Raw genomic sequence first — 15865 nt, 5'->3', positions numbered from 1 at the left:
CCAATACCAAAATATCATGTGCATCCTTTTGGAATGTAGATATAATTTTATGATAGCATGGATTTGTTTCCCTCATTGGTGCCCAAGATGGGGTTAAACACCTTCTAAAAGGTGATGGTGTTTAGCACCTTATTATTATTGAACAGAAAGAGAGGAATATGTAATAATCAAGGCTATTTATTATTATTATTATTGAACAGAAAGAGAGGAATATGTGATAATCAAGGCTATTGATTATTATTATTATTATTATTATTGAACAGAAAGCGAGGAATATGTGATAATCAAGGCTATTCTACTTCATTCCATGAGCCTAACCTTACCTTTGTCATTAACAGGTATTTGTGTGATTTTCAAGTTACCTTCAGTTTCTTTTTTAATATAAAAATAAAAGTAACAGCAGTTTTATGGTTCAAATACTATATGTAAAATGGCTTCACCTAATAAAATAATAAACTACTATGAGAGATTTGGTCAAACAACATGTCTTCACTTTAACAAAACTCAACTACAAATGGCTCAAACAACATCAACAACAACAAAAAACAAATAAACAAAAAAACCTTAATATAAGGCTTGAAACTGAGATGTTAAAGAAGAAGATTTCAAGATAAAAGCATAGGAAAGTACTCTTCAACAGGACTCCAGCTGCTCAGAAAACAGTGGAAATAACTAGCAAGTGGAATTTCATGAAATTAAGAAGCTTCTGCACAATAAAGGAAACAATCGAATGAAAAATCAGTCTACAGAATGTGAGAAAATCTTTGTATTTAAAATATACAATGAACTAAATAAACTAAATAACAAGAAATCACAGAATACAATTGAATAGAATGATGAGTAGACATTTCTTGAAAGATGAAAAGCAATGAGCACATGAAAAAATGTTCAATCTCACTAGCTGTGAGAAAAATATAAACAAAAATTTCATTGAGCTCCATGTCACATCAGTCAGACTACAGAAAGCAACAACAAATGCTGGTAAGGATGTGGACCAAAGGAAAACTCTATATACTGATGGTGGGAGTGTAAACTAGTTTAGTCACTATGCAAATCAAAAAAGAGTTTCCTCCAGAAACTAATATATATGTATATGTGTGTGTATAATGTCTATAAAATGGATTTATTTTAGTCATTAAAGAAGAATGAAATTATGTCATTTGGAAAATGGATGAAACCAGAGATCATCACATTAAGTGAATTAAGCCAGCCTTAGAAGACAAATGATTCCATTTCTTCCATATGTATTCCTTGATTTTATATAGATGCATAAAATCATGGCTATATGTGAAGCTGTACGAGAACAAAGAAGAATAATAAAATGAAAGAGGAGAGGGAAAGGGGAAGGTGGACCTTGCACAGGGAAGTTACACCCCCTGCACATCCTGTGCTTTTATGAAAATGTCCTTATGAAACACAACAGCAAATACATTGAATATATACAAGGAAAACTTTAAAAAAAAAATACAGGCTCTTAAGGACCAATATGGACCTCAGATTTTGCATTATTCTGTATGCTTTACTTTCCAGAGTGAAGACCTAGCTAGTAAACAGAAACTTGTCAACAAGTCTATACAAAACAAACTATAAACTACATACAAATGAAGATGCTTCTCAAAGAAGGGGTTGGATTTTCACAGGAAAGGATTGTAAGCATGATCAGAGGGATTGGGCTTGGTACAGGCAGGGACGGAAGAAAAGTGAAGACAAAGATTGTGGCAGAAGGGAAAGTGGAGGACTGTGTGGGTACTAAAATGATTTCATGAAACAGTGTCTCTAGGGTGAACTTGTGTTGGGGGCAGGCAGGGAGTTAGGAGCTCCACAATGGAAAGAGACTTTCCTTCACTAACAGAAATTCCCAGGCAGTTTATCACTGAAGACAAGGCTAATGCACTAAGAAGCAGTTGGTTATTCCTACCTTGTTCCTGGCTTTTGGGCCATGAACGTGCCTGGTAACCTACTGGGTACCAACCACAGCTATATGACCTTCCACAGATGGTGTTAGACCTGCATGGGTGAAAGAGGCCATTGCACACGTGTTTTCCTCACATGCCAGAGTACAGGTGTGAAACTTCCCCTTTCACAATGATAAACATGCTAAGTGTGTGTGCACAAGTGTTAGAAGGAATTTTGCTTTGGCCTCAAATGTCCATGTTACCCTGGCTGTATCTTAATCTTCAGTAAAAGCTGTAAATAACTCAAACCTCAGGGCAATGGTTCTCTCCCTGAAAGGCACGCTTCCATTATTCTTTTGCTTCATTAAAAGCTAGCTTAACTTTTCTCTTGATTGCACTTATCGGCCACCTGGGGAGGTGCCCTAACCTTAATTTGGAGGTGGTTTTCCAGTTTGCTGGTAAAAGCTGTACAGAATGGGGCTCTTGCACTGAAGAAGCAGTACGACTCTTAAAACATAGTGTGAAAAGGTTATCAAAGGAAAATGGAGTTCCGAAGAGCGGCAGAAGCCGCAGGGAAGAGGGAAGGCAGCTGAGTTATAGAAGAAAGCTTCAGTAAAGGTCAGTACCTTGTCATGGACTTCAGTCAACCACTGTGTCCCTGAGACTCCAGAAGCACAAGATTGCGGGTGATCGTGGGTAAGCAAAGATCTGAAAACAACAGTGTGTTCCAGTGTTTCTTGCTTTCTTTCGTTGGTCCCGAGTGGGTGACGGCATTGCCTCTATTTAAGAACTATGAGCAACTTGAGTATTTTCAGAGAAAGAACAATTTTCAGTTAAGACAAGCTAGCAAAGGGGTGCATGGGAGATAGGGAAGGATGCGATTGGAAACAAACTTGCTCAGATTGTTGTGGTGAAATCAAAGTACTACACTGGGGGAATTCCACATTGACGAAGAGGAAATGGTGGAACCTGAAATTAATCTAATGGGGTTGAGAGTACCTATGAGTCATCAAATTTCAAAAATGAAAGTTGGCAAATGGGATTTGGAAGTTATCACTCAACAGGGGTCAAAAACACTGAATTTTTTTTAAATCAACTAGGTTGGAGAGATGGCTCAGCAATAAAAAGCACTTGCTTCTCTTTCAGAAGACCCAGGTTAGGTTCCTAGAACCCACATGGCAGATAACACCCGTTCTTAAGTTCAGTTAGAGGGTGTCTGATGCCCTCTTCTGACCTCTGCATACTAGGAATGCACATGGTGTATGTACTCACATGCAAACAAAACACATATGTAAAATAAAAATAGATTAAAATCCTTAAATAATAAAAAAATTCAAAAATTTTAAATGAATTAAAGAGGAGTGTTCGAAATAACTGGTCCCAGTGTTCCAAACTGGGTAATGTGGCTTTGAAGCTGAAGCCAGCTGTAAAGTCCCTGTTGCTCAGACAAAAACCTTTATTGTCTATATAGAAACATTAACCTCAATTTTGGCTCTATGGTATTATATTAATAGTGAAAATGAAAATCATATCCTCTCTAGACTCAAAATATTTATTAGACTTCAAGGTCTCTACCCTACGCTTATGCATAAAAGTCATTCCTAACTAGACCTTTTTGAGAGAAAAGGCTTTGGCCACAGAAATGGGACTGGACATCAGGCACCTACTCCACTGTCCAATTGTCCAACTGGTCGACCCTGGGCAGGTTACATAGTGTCACAGTGCCTCCATTTCTTCATCTACATGATAAGCATGGTAAGCTCTAACACTAGTACAAGCCTTAAAATGTTTTACGTGTCTTAAGCTATTTATTCAACTAACCCTAATTCTCAAAGCATCCTAATCAGTTAAATTCTATTTCTAATTCTAATCAGCTTGGTTCTATTAAAATACTCATTTGTACATGAGAATACAGAGACATTAAGAGATCTAATGTGGACAGAGAGAGTATTTGAACTCAGGCACTCAAGAATATATTTTCTCAAGCACTATCCTGTTATTCCCTAATTAGCAGTACATAGCACTAGCAACTATATCTGACAGTGGTTGAGGATTAAATGTGTAAATTCCTTAGAACAGCCTCTGATGGTAAGAATTTAATAAGCACTAGATATTTAGCGGCTCACGTCTCATCGTTTTCTAAAAATACAAGATCAAAATGTGAGATATTTTGAAATTAGTAATCATAGTGTCTATAGTCGCTCTACTTAATAAAAATGTTAATTAAAACTACATGTCATTTTATATGTATTAAATTAGCAAATTTTAAAATAATATCCAAAGCCAGAAATACTTGGCAAAATACATTGGCAGGCTCCTTTAGACAATAATTTTCCCATAAACTTAAGCAACTGTCTACTCTTATTTGCCAGCCCTGTCCTTCTCAGGGGGCAGCAAGATGGACTCAGAAGACACAGTCACATCATCTCATTAGGTAGTCCTGCCTTCCAATAGAATGGGGAGTACAGAAAAGACTCCCCACTTGCTAGTTAGGTCACCCTGGCTGCTAGCATTGTGTCCCACTCTGCAAACTGGGGATGTTACTTAGGTAAAAAGGTGTGCTACATGAGACACAGCTAATACAAGTGAATTAACTGGCACTTTAAATGAACTGAACAGGTTCTCATTTGCTTTCATCAAATATTTGCTCCATTTGCTCAAAAGAGAGAGAAGTAAATGACTTTATAAAAATAAAAATGGAAGTTTCAAAGAACTAGAAAAAGATAAAAAAGAAAGAAAAGTTAGTAATATTTTAAAATAAAATATTTGAAGTTTGGTATTTAAAATATTTTATTTATTCATTTTTATTTTCTGTGTATGAATATTTTGCCTGTATGTATGTAAGTACACCCATGTCATGCAATGCCAACAGAGGCCAGAAGAGGGTGTTGAATCTCCAGAACTAGAGTTACACTTAGTTGTTAGCTGCCATGAGGGTGCTAGGAATCAAACCCAGGTCTTCTGCAAGAGCAGCTAGTGCTCTTAACCACTGAGCTATCTTTGTAGCTCTAAAATTGGATATTTTTAGTGACGCTCTAAAACCTGACCTCACTGATGAACCATCGGGCTGTAATGGAGTAGTCAAGCTAAAGGCAATTAGCAAACTTCAGGTGGAACACATACAACATTAAAAGCCGGTACCCCAGTCACAGTGTTATTCTATCAAAACTTTGTAGTGTTCTACTATTTATTGCCCTTGATGTTAACATCTGTGCTGGGACAACTTGACACACCTGGGGAGAGGGGGCCTCAATGGGGGAATTGCCTCCAATGGACTGGCCTATGGCCATGTCTGTGGGGCATTTTCTTGATTGTTGAATGATGTAGGAGGGCCCAGCCCACTGTGGGTGCTGCCACTCCTGGGCAGATGGTCATGTATTGTATAAGAAAGCAGGTTGAGAACAGGGCAGGGGAGCACACCAGTAAGCAGTGTTCCTTCACATTCTGTGCTCCAGCTCCTGCTTCCAGGTTTCTGCCCAGAGTTCTTAAACTTTGGGCTCCCTGATGAACTGTGACCCGGGAGATGAAAGTCAAATAACCCCCCCCCCCCCGCCAAGATGATATTGGTCAGAGTATTTTGCCAAAGCAGTAGAGAAACAAACTAGAACAGAAATCTGTAGTAAAACAAAAAGGTTATATTTTAAAAACACTAGATAGATATGTAGCTGATTAAATTATCACACCAGTTCTTTTTTGCGTTGCTTGACTCAAAAGACTTTATGCCAACAGTTTTATTCTCAATTATGAGAGACTTCCTAAGTAAATGGAATTTGTAGATGGGTATTTGTTGTTGAACTTGGAAGACTAAGTTTCCTCATTTGATACAACGACAAAAGATAATTGAAATTTGCAAGTGGCAAGAGAATTTGACTCCTTCTATTCCTGTTTCTGAGCCATAGCAATTTCATTCTAATATTCAGAGTCTAATTCATTATAAGAGAGATAAATGGAGAATGGGGAAGGTAAACTATAGAAAGCATAAGAACAGAGTAATAATTAACTTTCCCCATCTAAATTATTCTCCAACTATTATGGCTTAAGGTAAAAAAAATTAATAACTGCCATTTCCACAACCTTGACTAACCAATAAGCACACTTCACTTGTGTTCGTTTCTCATCTTCTTTTGAATGGAACAAAGTGACTTTCAGAGGCTGGAAATGCATAATTACACAAGCAGGAGTCTGTGGCCTTTGATCATAATTACAGTGCTCTATCCATCCATCACTTGTTGCTTGAGGACTAGTTCTTGGTGAGCTCTTTAAAGGAGATAGAAACCCTGTCAGGACAAATTTGAGCTTGAAAACAGCTAATCAGTAACTCAGCTTTCTTGTCCTGAAACACAGATCGAAATTGCCACTTTAATCTTAAAATCCATTTGGCTTTTACGTGAAATGAAACCATGAAGTCTCTCTATGGAAAGACATGTTCCAGGCTACTTATTTGGACTTGTCTCAGGGAATTGTGCCTAAGTTTATTTTACTTAGGTAGTGGTGTGCAAACAAGAGCATCATCTGGAACTCTTAATAGAAATGCGGGCCTTGCTACTATTTATGCCCAATTCCTCAGTCTCAAACCTAAAATGAGTGAGGAACCTTATTTCTCCAAGTTGAACTGATAAGTACACAAATCAAAATTGGTTTCGTGGATTATATGATTTCAGGGCTTCAGTCAAACTTGCCAAAGCACAGCCTCTAAGCATGGATGCAACATTTCTCTCTGAACTCGGAAAAATCAGAAGTAAGTCTGTGCCTCCCTGTGTTTATCAAATCTTCTAAGTGTTGGAGGTATCATCAAAAAGTCAATTATGTCTCCATGTAAAACAATTTGAGAAAAGAAACTGTTAGCAAAAATCACTTCAAATGTTACGCCTAGGATGAGTGCTGCCAGTAATATCTACAGACAGCTTTCCCAGTGCCTCAAACATGCAATTAACATGAATTAATAGAACATTCTAGTTAAACCTAAGCAAGACATGGTTTGGTTTCTCTCTCTATGATTTGAGGATAAAAATCCTATAGTTGATAGATTAATTTCCTAATGTTGCTGCAACAAATTATCACAGAATTAGTTACGGAAACCAACCCAATTCATTATGTTACAGTTCTGCAGGTCAGAAGCCTTACACAGGTCTGTCTGGAATCAAGCAAGGAGTTGGCAGGGCTCGGATATCTCTGGAGGCTTTGTCACAGAAACTGTTTCCTTATATTTTCTAACTTTTAGAGGCTGTCTTTCCTGGCTCACAGTTCTCAATCTTCAAAACCAGTAATAAGTCCCATTTTCTTTTGTCATAATGCATCACTTTGACTCTTCTACCTCTTGCTTCCACTTTTAAACACTCCTGTGATTACTGTAGCCACATAGCTGACCAAAATTAATCTATGTATTTTAAAGCAGCTGAGTAGTAGCCTTAAGTAATAGCCTTGTTAATTCCCTTTAGCCATATAACATAATCTGTTCATAGTTTCCAGAGATTAAGGTGTAGCTACCTTTGGAGCCCATCATTGGCCATCATACCTACCACCGTCCAAGTATATAAGATATGTAATATGTTGAGAATTACTCAAACTCTAAGGTTTTATAGAAATCTAATAAAAATGCTCTGGTCATTGGTAGATATATTGGATTAGAGTCGGGAGACTTAAATTTTCACCTTGGTTTTGCTAGTATTTTGCTGTAGAATTGTAGGCAACCTCTTCCCTCTGGGATTCATATTACTTAATTCTAAAGCATGAGAACTGGGAGTCACAAGACAAGATGATGTCAAGACCTACATTGATTCTTCTTAATCTGCGCTTGATATACTGGAAAATGACAAGGCATAATGATGCTCACTCAAGGTATAGTTGTGCAAAGGAAGCACCAGTCCACAAGCACACTGAGGCCACAACAGTAGAAGTAAATGTTTCAGGATGGAGGTACACTGTAGAGTTGAATTGGCTTGTCTCTAATTCTCAAAGCCCAAGCTAGAAAATGCAGATTGAAGGCTGTTATCTCAACTACTGGGAACCTTGATTTAGAAAACTTCATAAAGGTAACATAATGGGATGGTAATGATAGGAGGATTAGAGGTCAGATCTTTGACACATTCTATACACAGAGGTCTATATACTCAGATGCTCTAGAAGCTCAGATGCAACACACAGAATTATAATAGCACTGTCATAAGAATTTGAAGTACATTTTGTTGATTGTACCAGATGTATATATTAAACCCTGAAGATAAATTGCAATGTAATATTTCTTTAATTACAGTATATCTATTTTTTCCTGTCCTGGGCCTTGCTTCATTCCAAGTACTGAATTAAAACAACTTCCACAGACAGCATTATTGACTTATTCCTTTCAGTCACCTAGAGAAACCTAGTCATTACAGAGAAGGTCAAAACCTGATTTCCTCATTGCAAGAGAGATAGATACATTCTTTACCCATCACTGGAAATTATAGTACTATATTTCTTGAAAACACATGGATTTTATCCTTGTTTTTAATTTTAACTATAATTACAGGCAAGGGTATGGTTTTACTCCCTGGACTTAGCAGTGGCTAGAAACGTTTCTTACTCCTAAATGTTAAGAAAGGGATATAGAGAGTAATTGCTCTAAGACTTGAATCTGCGACAAGGACCTCTGAAAAGCCTACATGCTTTAACAGAGAACAAGAAGTCAGTCAGACAGACTAACACCCTAAGTTCACTCTCCTCTTGTGCTCAGTCTCCTGCTGGAAGTTCCCAGTGATCAAAGTCAACAGGAAATCAGAAGAGAGAGGAATTGTCAATACCATCCTCAAAAGCCAATCTGCCTGGTGCAGAACAAGCAGGATGCAGTGTGTGAGGGGAGCAGGTGAGTGCATGCCGTCCAGTCCAGAGCAACTTCTGCCTTTATGATTTTTTACTTCAGACGGGGTCTCCCTGTAGCCCCATCTGTCCTGGAACTCTCCATGTAGGCCAGCTGACCTCTAACTCAGTGTGCTGAGTGCTCCAATTAAAAGCATGCACCACCCAGCCCGGCCCTTTGTGTAATTTTTATCAAAGGAAATGATCCTCTATTCTAAGTGTACTGTCACCGCCCTTCCACTGGGACATATTTAGAAAGCACAGTTAATAAAATCGACCTTTAAGCAAGTAAAACATACAATTCACACAAAAAATCTGTAGTTCACGCAAGAAACACTTCTTACTCTTGCCTGTCAGCAGTCTCAGCCTGCCTTTGATAGAGGGTGACTGTGAAAGGACACAAAATATTGTATACATGGGTCATATATATTATTTTTATTTTTGGATTCCAGTTATCACATTATTTCAAAATTTAATCTTGATTCATTTTTATAATTTTTTACTGGTTTATGGTGTGAAGAAATAGTTTGAAAAAATTCAATCCATCACAAAATTGATCGGAAATCTATTTAACAAACTGATGGCTATTCTAAAATAAAGCAAAATAGTATAATTGATCCTACAAACAATGAACAGAGGTTCAGGTTCTAAAATGTTGACTTTTGGGTTGGTTTTAAGTGTTCATCTATTTAAAAACAGAAAACAGAACTCGATGTGTGCGTCTTTGCTTATTAGAAAATGGGAGGAAGCCCAATGACTTGTTGGTTTTGAATAGTTCAATTCAGGCTTTGCTATCCTTGTCAAAATTAAGTTGGTACTCAAATGACAGCATTTATGATTTTATCCACCTTTTCTTATTCTATGTAAATTGCTAACATCATCAATAGACAAATTTAATAAGTTGCATAGTTTTACATGCGTTTCTGATTTTCAGTAAAGTTTTTGCAAAGACGTAAATTATCAAGTCAGAACATACTTGAATGCATAATATGTCAATATGCTCAGGTGGAAAAGGAAAAAGAAGAAATAGAGGTCGAAATCTAGTCTCAATTTTAATTGAATGATTAATGCAGTGCTTTGAAATATGAATTAAATGTGGTTTGTTTAGGATCGAATTGGCATTCTGCATTTAGTGGTAATGACATGCTGTTTATTCTATTCCGTATTAAAAAGAAATTCATGAATTAAGGTACCTTGGAGTTAAAAATATCAAGCTATTCTCTCCTTTAAAAATATAAAGCACTCTTTCATGACTTCTCTCAAAGACAAGGTCAGGAAAGACATATTTAAGTGTGTAGATGGCTATGATTATGGAATGATTAAATTTGGTCTTTCTTAAAATAGATTTTGTAAGCTGAGAACTACAAGAGTTGTCTGCATTGAAAAACCAATGCACACCCACTCACTCATTGGACATCAAAGAGAATATGCTTGATTCTCGTGTTGACATACAGATTTCTTACAGTAATATTTCACTTGTGCCTTTATTCACTAAAGAGGAATAATAGTAATCTATGTCAAATTAATCCGAGTGAAAACAGTTAAAATATCTGAGGAAAATATATCTAATAATAAATATGTAAGTACTCTAGACTTGATGAAATGTCAATAAATGAACATCATGTTTTTATTTTCCAGACAAGACATCTCTAGGCTAACCCAGGACTTGCAATCCCCCTGCCTCAGCCTCTTCAGTGCTGGAATTTCAAGTATGAGCTACCAAACCTACCTTCCTATGGCTTTTCTAGTCACTGTGCCTTATACATGGATGCTTTGTATCAATATTTCCTTCTCTTTACTTGACAGTTACATTCTCATTATAAATGAGAAGGGCACATTCCATCATTAAACAATATTTTATGCAAATGAATCTTCCAGACCATCCTGAACCACAGTCACAGGTATGCACATATTCTTGTGCTTTCTCCAAAGTTGAGATGCTAACTGAAATTCAGGATGGCCAAGGAAACTTTAAAACAATTTAAAATACTATTACTTCTTCAGGTTTTACAAAAACTAGTAAGAACTCAGGTGCTGTTCATCCGAGCTATAGGTTGCCATGGCACTGTGAAAAGCAATTTCTTTACTTGTATTTTTAGAGGTCTCTGATCCACACTAGAGATGCTTCCAGAAGGGAGAGTGCAGGAAGGAAGACAGGCTTGCTGTTAGCAGAAGACAGATTTGGGAAGCTACTGTGGATCCAACACTGACTTCAGGAAAGGCCCTCAGAGGAAGTGTTACACAGTTGCTGTTTAGTCACAACTAGGCTTTTAAAGATGCTCTGAGGAGAGTTGGTTTTCCTCAAGGGAGTGACACTAGATGGGTTGACCAGGCTCCAGGGAATGAAATCATGAACTCACACCAAGGGAGATTTGGGGACATAAACTTGGCTCAATAGGCCTTAACATATATGACAGAATGCATGAAATCTGGTAAGGGGGCTCTGGGGGTGCAGATAGGGGAGAGGGTCTAAATATGATCAAGATGTATTGTATGAAATTCAGAAAAATTCAATAAAAAATAAATGTTTAAAAAGAAACATTATTCCAAAAGATGTTGAATGAATGAACAGTTTTTGAGATTGGAAAAAAAATCCTTGAGAACTGGAAAAGCTTTAGCATATTGCTTTTCATCAGTCCTGTCCCCATCTCCAGCTAAAGTAAACTCTATGGTCACCTAAGAAGATAAACTCCATTTGTTTTTGCTAATATTGTGGCTTGTAACCGACAACAAGTGAACACCAAGCCACCATTCACATTTCCCTTTCAACCTTCGAGACCAATAACGCTCCCCCACCTTTTCTTTCCTCTCTTTTCTTTCTGTCCCCCATCCCATTTACCTTCCCTTTTCTGTTTTAGCAAACAACCCACCAAAACCTCACAGGAGGAGAAACAGAATCTGTATATACCACATTTGTGTTCTACATGGGGTAATCTCTCTAAGGAAAACAGATCAGTCTTTCATAATCCACTAGGTAATGCTATGGTAACTGAGTCCTGCCCAGAGCTACCGATGCTTCTACTATGAGGCTACAGTAGGCACAGGTGGCAAGTTTCAGTTTAACCCCTTTCTAATGCTGCTGTTTTCAACACTCAAAGGACCTCTCTCATTAGTCTTATAAAGTACAAAATTCCAACCTCAATCTCATGCCGTTAAATTAACAGCATCACACTGCGTTGTACTGTGTGAATGTCTCTCATAACTTCAGATGGGAAAACACTCTTCAGATTTCACTTACCCGTTTAAAAATAGCAAACTCTAATTTGAAACAGTCTCTCCCCCGACATACATACAATTGTGCGCTCTCACTAATATTCCTTCCCAGTGCTAGGCAAATATTTTTCTAACAGACACAAATGAAATTCAGCATAATCACAGGGTTTAAAAGTCATATTTGTCAAAAGATGATGTTTGTTATGAAACAAATCAAGAAGAAAATATTCCTTTGAGCTAAAATGACAAGCTACAATCTGTTCCATATAACAATGGCTATCTATTTTTAAGATACAAATCAAAATTCTCTAGTGTTTATTTTGACTTGAAGATTGCCCAATAGATTACTATATCTCTGCCCAATGAAACTTCTTCTTGGTTGGGTAAGTGCTGAGCAAGGCAATTAATACATTTTAAACATCCTAAAATGATGTGACAATTGTTAAAAATGAGGTTCCTCCAACTTTATCACTTAGTAATTCAGGAGAAAAGTAGATGATAAATTTAGAAGATATACCTACAGGCCATTTAAGTTCACACAAAGTCCAAAGTAAGACCCCTGTTCTCACTAAATAAGAGTGTTATATCTTATAATCAGCAGAAACACTTATAATACACAGGCACACCACTTTAAGTTTTGACAGAAGTTATGTCATATTTAAACTCACCGCTGGATGTAAGGGTCGGGACAGTACTGTAGGGTGGCACACCGGGAACTTTCAAAATTCATTTCCTTCAACTCTCTTTGATACCAACAAATGGGAAGCAAAAATATAAAATATACACATATACCTGTGTATATAGGTATATAGCCAGGAGGCTAAAAGCAATAGGGTCAAATGCCATCAGACATAAAAGTTTAGACACGTCCCCCTTCACACAGATTTGCAAAGAGGCGGGGCGTATCTTCATGTGAGCCAATGAGATTCTTCAAGTGACCAAAACATCATAAACAGTTGATTCTTACCAGCTGGGCATCCTCTCTAAAGCTGTTTTTCGCTGTCTTCCACAGTTTCAGAGTCCCTGAGGTACAGTGGCCACATTTGCTGTTGGCAATTTGGAGACATCTCTGAACTTCTGATCTCTCTCGTGATTGGATGTTGGCATGAATGGCATCAGAGGTTAATTTCAGCAGCCAGGACTTCTGTCACAGCACTGAGCTGACGACTGTCCCTCTTGCTCCAGTTAAATAACATTTCCTAGTATGTGGATACTGATTTGATTTGAGGGCTTCTGTCACTGTGCTGGGGCTAAAATGCTTTGCAGGGCTGCTTAGGGAAGTGATTTTTTTTCATCCTCCCCCTCCCCCTTCAGCCTCCACTTCAGCCAACCGCCTGTTGTGGTCACAATCTCAAATAGCAAAGACAGGGAAATTCCTTGATTATATTTAACCTAGAACTCACGCTTGGTTTCAAAGCAGAGAGAGAGAGAGAGAGATATCCATTCACATGGCCTCAGAAATGTTTTCTGCTCCAAATGAAAGATAATACCTTGTATCGATTTGTTTAAATATCCCACCTCAAATACCCCACATATGTATATGTGAAAGGATCTTTAATGTGATGTTAAAATGGAAAATCATACTTTATTTTCTGATGTTTTGGACTTTGCAGTATTGTTTCAAATTGCCTGTTAATGAAGAATTCTAGTTACTTCCAGATCTATCGGTCTATCTCACACTTTTATGCTGCATTTTTGCTGCTTTCAGTTTCTTTCCACCCACTTTGCTATAAAATAATAACATTGTTCTTACATTCAAGAATTAGTATATTATCAGGCTAAGTCCCCAGGCAGAATAGCTTGTTTCCTTTCTCAGTGTAGGCTGTAAGCCTATACTGGTTGTGTTGATGTAGAAATTGAATGAAATATGATTCACAAGCAAAATTGGAATAGACTCCAACTTAAAAAAAAAATGTGTGCCCGAGTGTCACCGTCATGGCAAAATCACATCTCCATTCATGGGGCACCTGTACATTGGCAACACAGGAAATGTCAAAGTTGTCAGGTAACCTGAAGTACTTTCCAGAGAAATCTGACATTTCCCTAAGAAATTCTGGTTCAAAATGTGTTTCTAAAGATGTTTTGTTTGTTGCTTCAGCCGGGGAGAAGCTCTTTAAAACTTGACATTCTCTTCCTTTACTTAGCCTGAGAGTGTCTAACATCTGTTAATTGTGAAACTCACAAACATGCTGGCCTGAGCCACAGCCAAATCAAACAGCTTGTTCTACAAAATGTGAGATTTGAAGGGAAGATCATTTCACTAATTAATTATAGATTTGTTCATTGGAATTAAGGAAGTGTTTAGCTTTCTTCCTAGCTATTAGAAAATATAGGTGGCATCTTTACAAAGTTCTTAAAATGTGAGTAATCGGTTTCCTGTGATCATGGCCAACGGAGAGTTCCACACAGAGGTTTTCACTGCTCCCATTCAGATGAGTTTTTGGACATGGAGGCAAGAAGGTCTCCATTTAAGGACAGCCTAAGCAGTCCACAAAACAAAGATGGGGTGTAGTTTAGCGGCAGAGCACTTGCCTGCTATGAAAAAGGCCCTGGGCTCAATCACCAGCCCTCAAGAGTAAGGGAGAACAAAATAACAGTTTTGTGTTTGAGCTTTTTCTACTTGTAATAAGCCTGAAAGTCACTTGGAATCCTTGTTAATTCTGGTTCTGATTCTGTAGTTCTGCCATGGTATGTACGACTACATTTCTAACACTGTTCCTGGTTATGTCTGTGTGGCTGGCCCTAGGACCACTTTGAACTGGCAAAGTCTAGTGTTCATTGCTGATCTGGTATTTATAGTTCAGTGCTCCCTGAAAACACAGAGGAACTTGTTAAAACATTTCAAATTTCCACCCAAAGCCACAGACTCCCACACCATCAATTTTCAAACATTCTTGCCACACGTTTTTATCTAAAAAAATGTTTATAGCCTAATTTAAAAGGTTTATGATAAAAATAATTTAAAATACATACCATTACATCAATAGTAATTTTTTTAAGTCCCGAATCTGCTTAGCTAAGGAGGATAGATTATTAGGTAGCAATAATTTTACAGAAATAATTATGAAAAAATTGGTGATTAGTGCATACTAGAAATAAATGGAGAGAGTTAACTTGATTTAAGGTACAAAAGCAAACTATAGAATTTACCAACATATCACTAGAACTCAAGCATTCATCCTGGGAAAATAAGTGACAAATATAATTACCATAACTGCCTAATATTTATATGGTTTCACTCCCCTGGAGACTCGTTACTATTCAAATGTATAAAATATTTCTTTGTTGTACAAATTGTGTATTTTGCTGAGATTTTAAGTCTTTTAGGCATAGTCTAAGAGAAAAGCCTACATGGACATTCAGAAGAAGGTAGTGGCTCTTCCAACCTGCCTGCTTAAGTGAAGTTTGTGACTACACCTGATTTGTATGAAGGGAGGATGGAGAGCTTAGGGAAGAGCAATATTTAGGATATGGCACTCTGGACATAATGAAAGAGAAAGAGATACTTCTTCCCTCTCAGCTTCTAGCAGTGGAGAATGTGCACTACCAAACTCAGGTACTCACCACACAAATCCTTGTCTCTTGGTTGAATAGCTGCTCTCCTTTATACACTTTCTGGCCTAGGCTACGTACTTTTCTGGTTGCTTTCCAGATCATACTTTGTTCTACACTAGAGATGTTTTCAAACATCATCTGTGTATCTTTCAAAACCCAAAAATAAATAAATAATGAAAAATTTCCTTTGTCCCTCCAATGAAAGAAAGTTTCCTCACCTCTCATATACTAAATGATTATACCCATGTGCTGTGGTTTGGGTATAAAATGTCCCTCATATGTGGTTTGGCTCATGTGGTTGAGCACTTGTCTTGAGAGGTTGTAGGATCTCTAAGAAGTAGGGCCTAGCTGGAGAAAGTTCTTCTCTG

General features: G+C 37.5%; 1 protein-coding gene across 5 annotated transcripts in view; it reads right to left on the bottom strand.

The window, feature by feature from the left end:
• Tp63 (tumor protein p63) overlaps window positions 1–13204 on the bottom strand; it is a 214679-nt gene extending 201475 nt beyond the window's left edge. Inside the window, exon 1 of one of the 5 annotated variants that reach the window (XM_008839677.2) lies at window positions 12611–13204. In XM_008839677.2, the coding sequence (XP_008837899.1) occupies window positions 12611–12672 (62 nt within the window). In that variant the 5' untranslated portion in view covers window positions 12673–13204. The remainder of the gene's footprint in view (window positions 1–12610) is intronic. The other 4 variants (XM_029566766.1, XM_029566763.1, XM_029566765.1 and 1 more) reach the window with 4 other exon arrangements.
• Between the last annotated feature and the right edge of the window lie 2661 nt (window positions 13205–15865).

This window comes from Nannospalax galili, unplaced genomic scaffold (genome assembly GCF_000622305.1).
Source record: "Nannospalax galili isolate Female #2095 unplaced genomic scaffold, S.galili_v1.0 scaffold559, whole genome shotgun sequence".
Classification (NCBI taxonomy): domain Eukaryota; kingdom Metazoa; phylum Chordata; class Mammalia; order Rodentia; family Spalacidae; genus Nannospalax; species Nannospalax galili.
The sequence above is the reverse complement of the archived record's forward strand: the minus strand, read 5'-3'. Positions and strand labels throughout refer to the sequence as shown.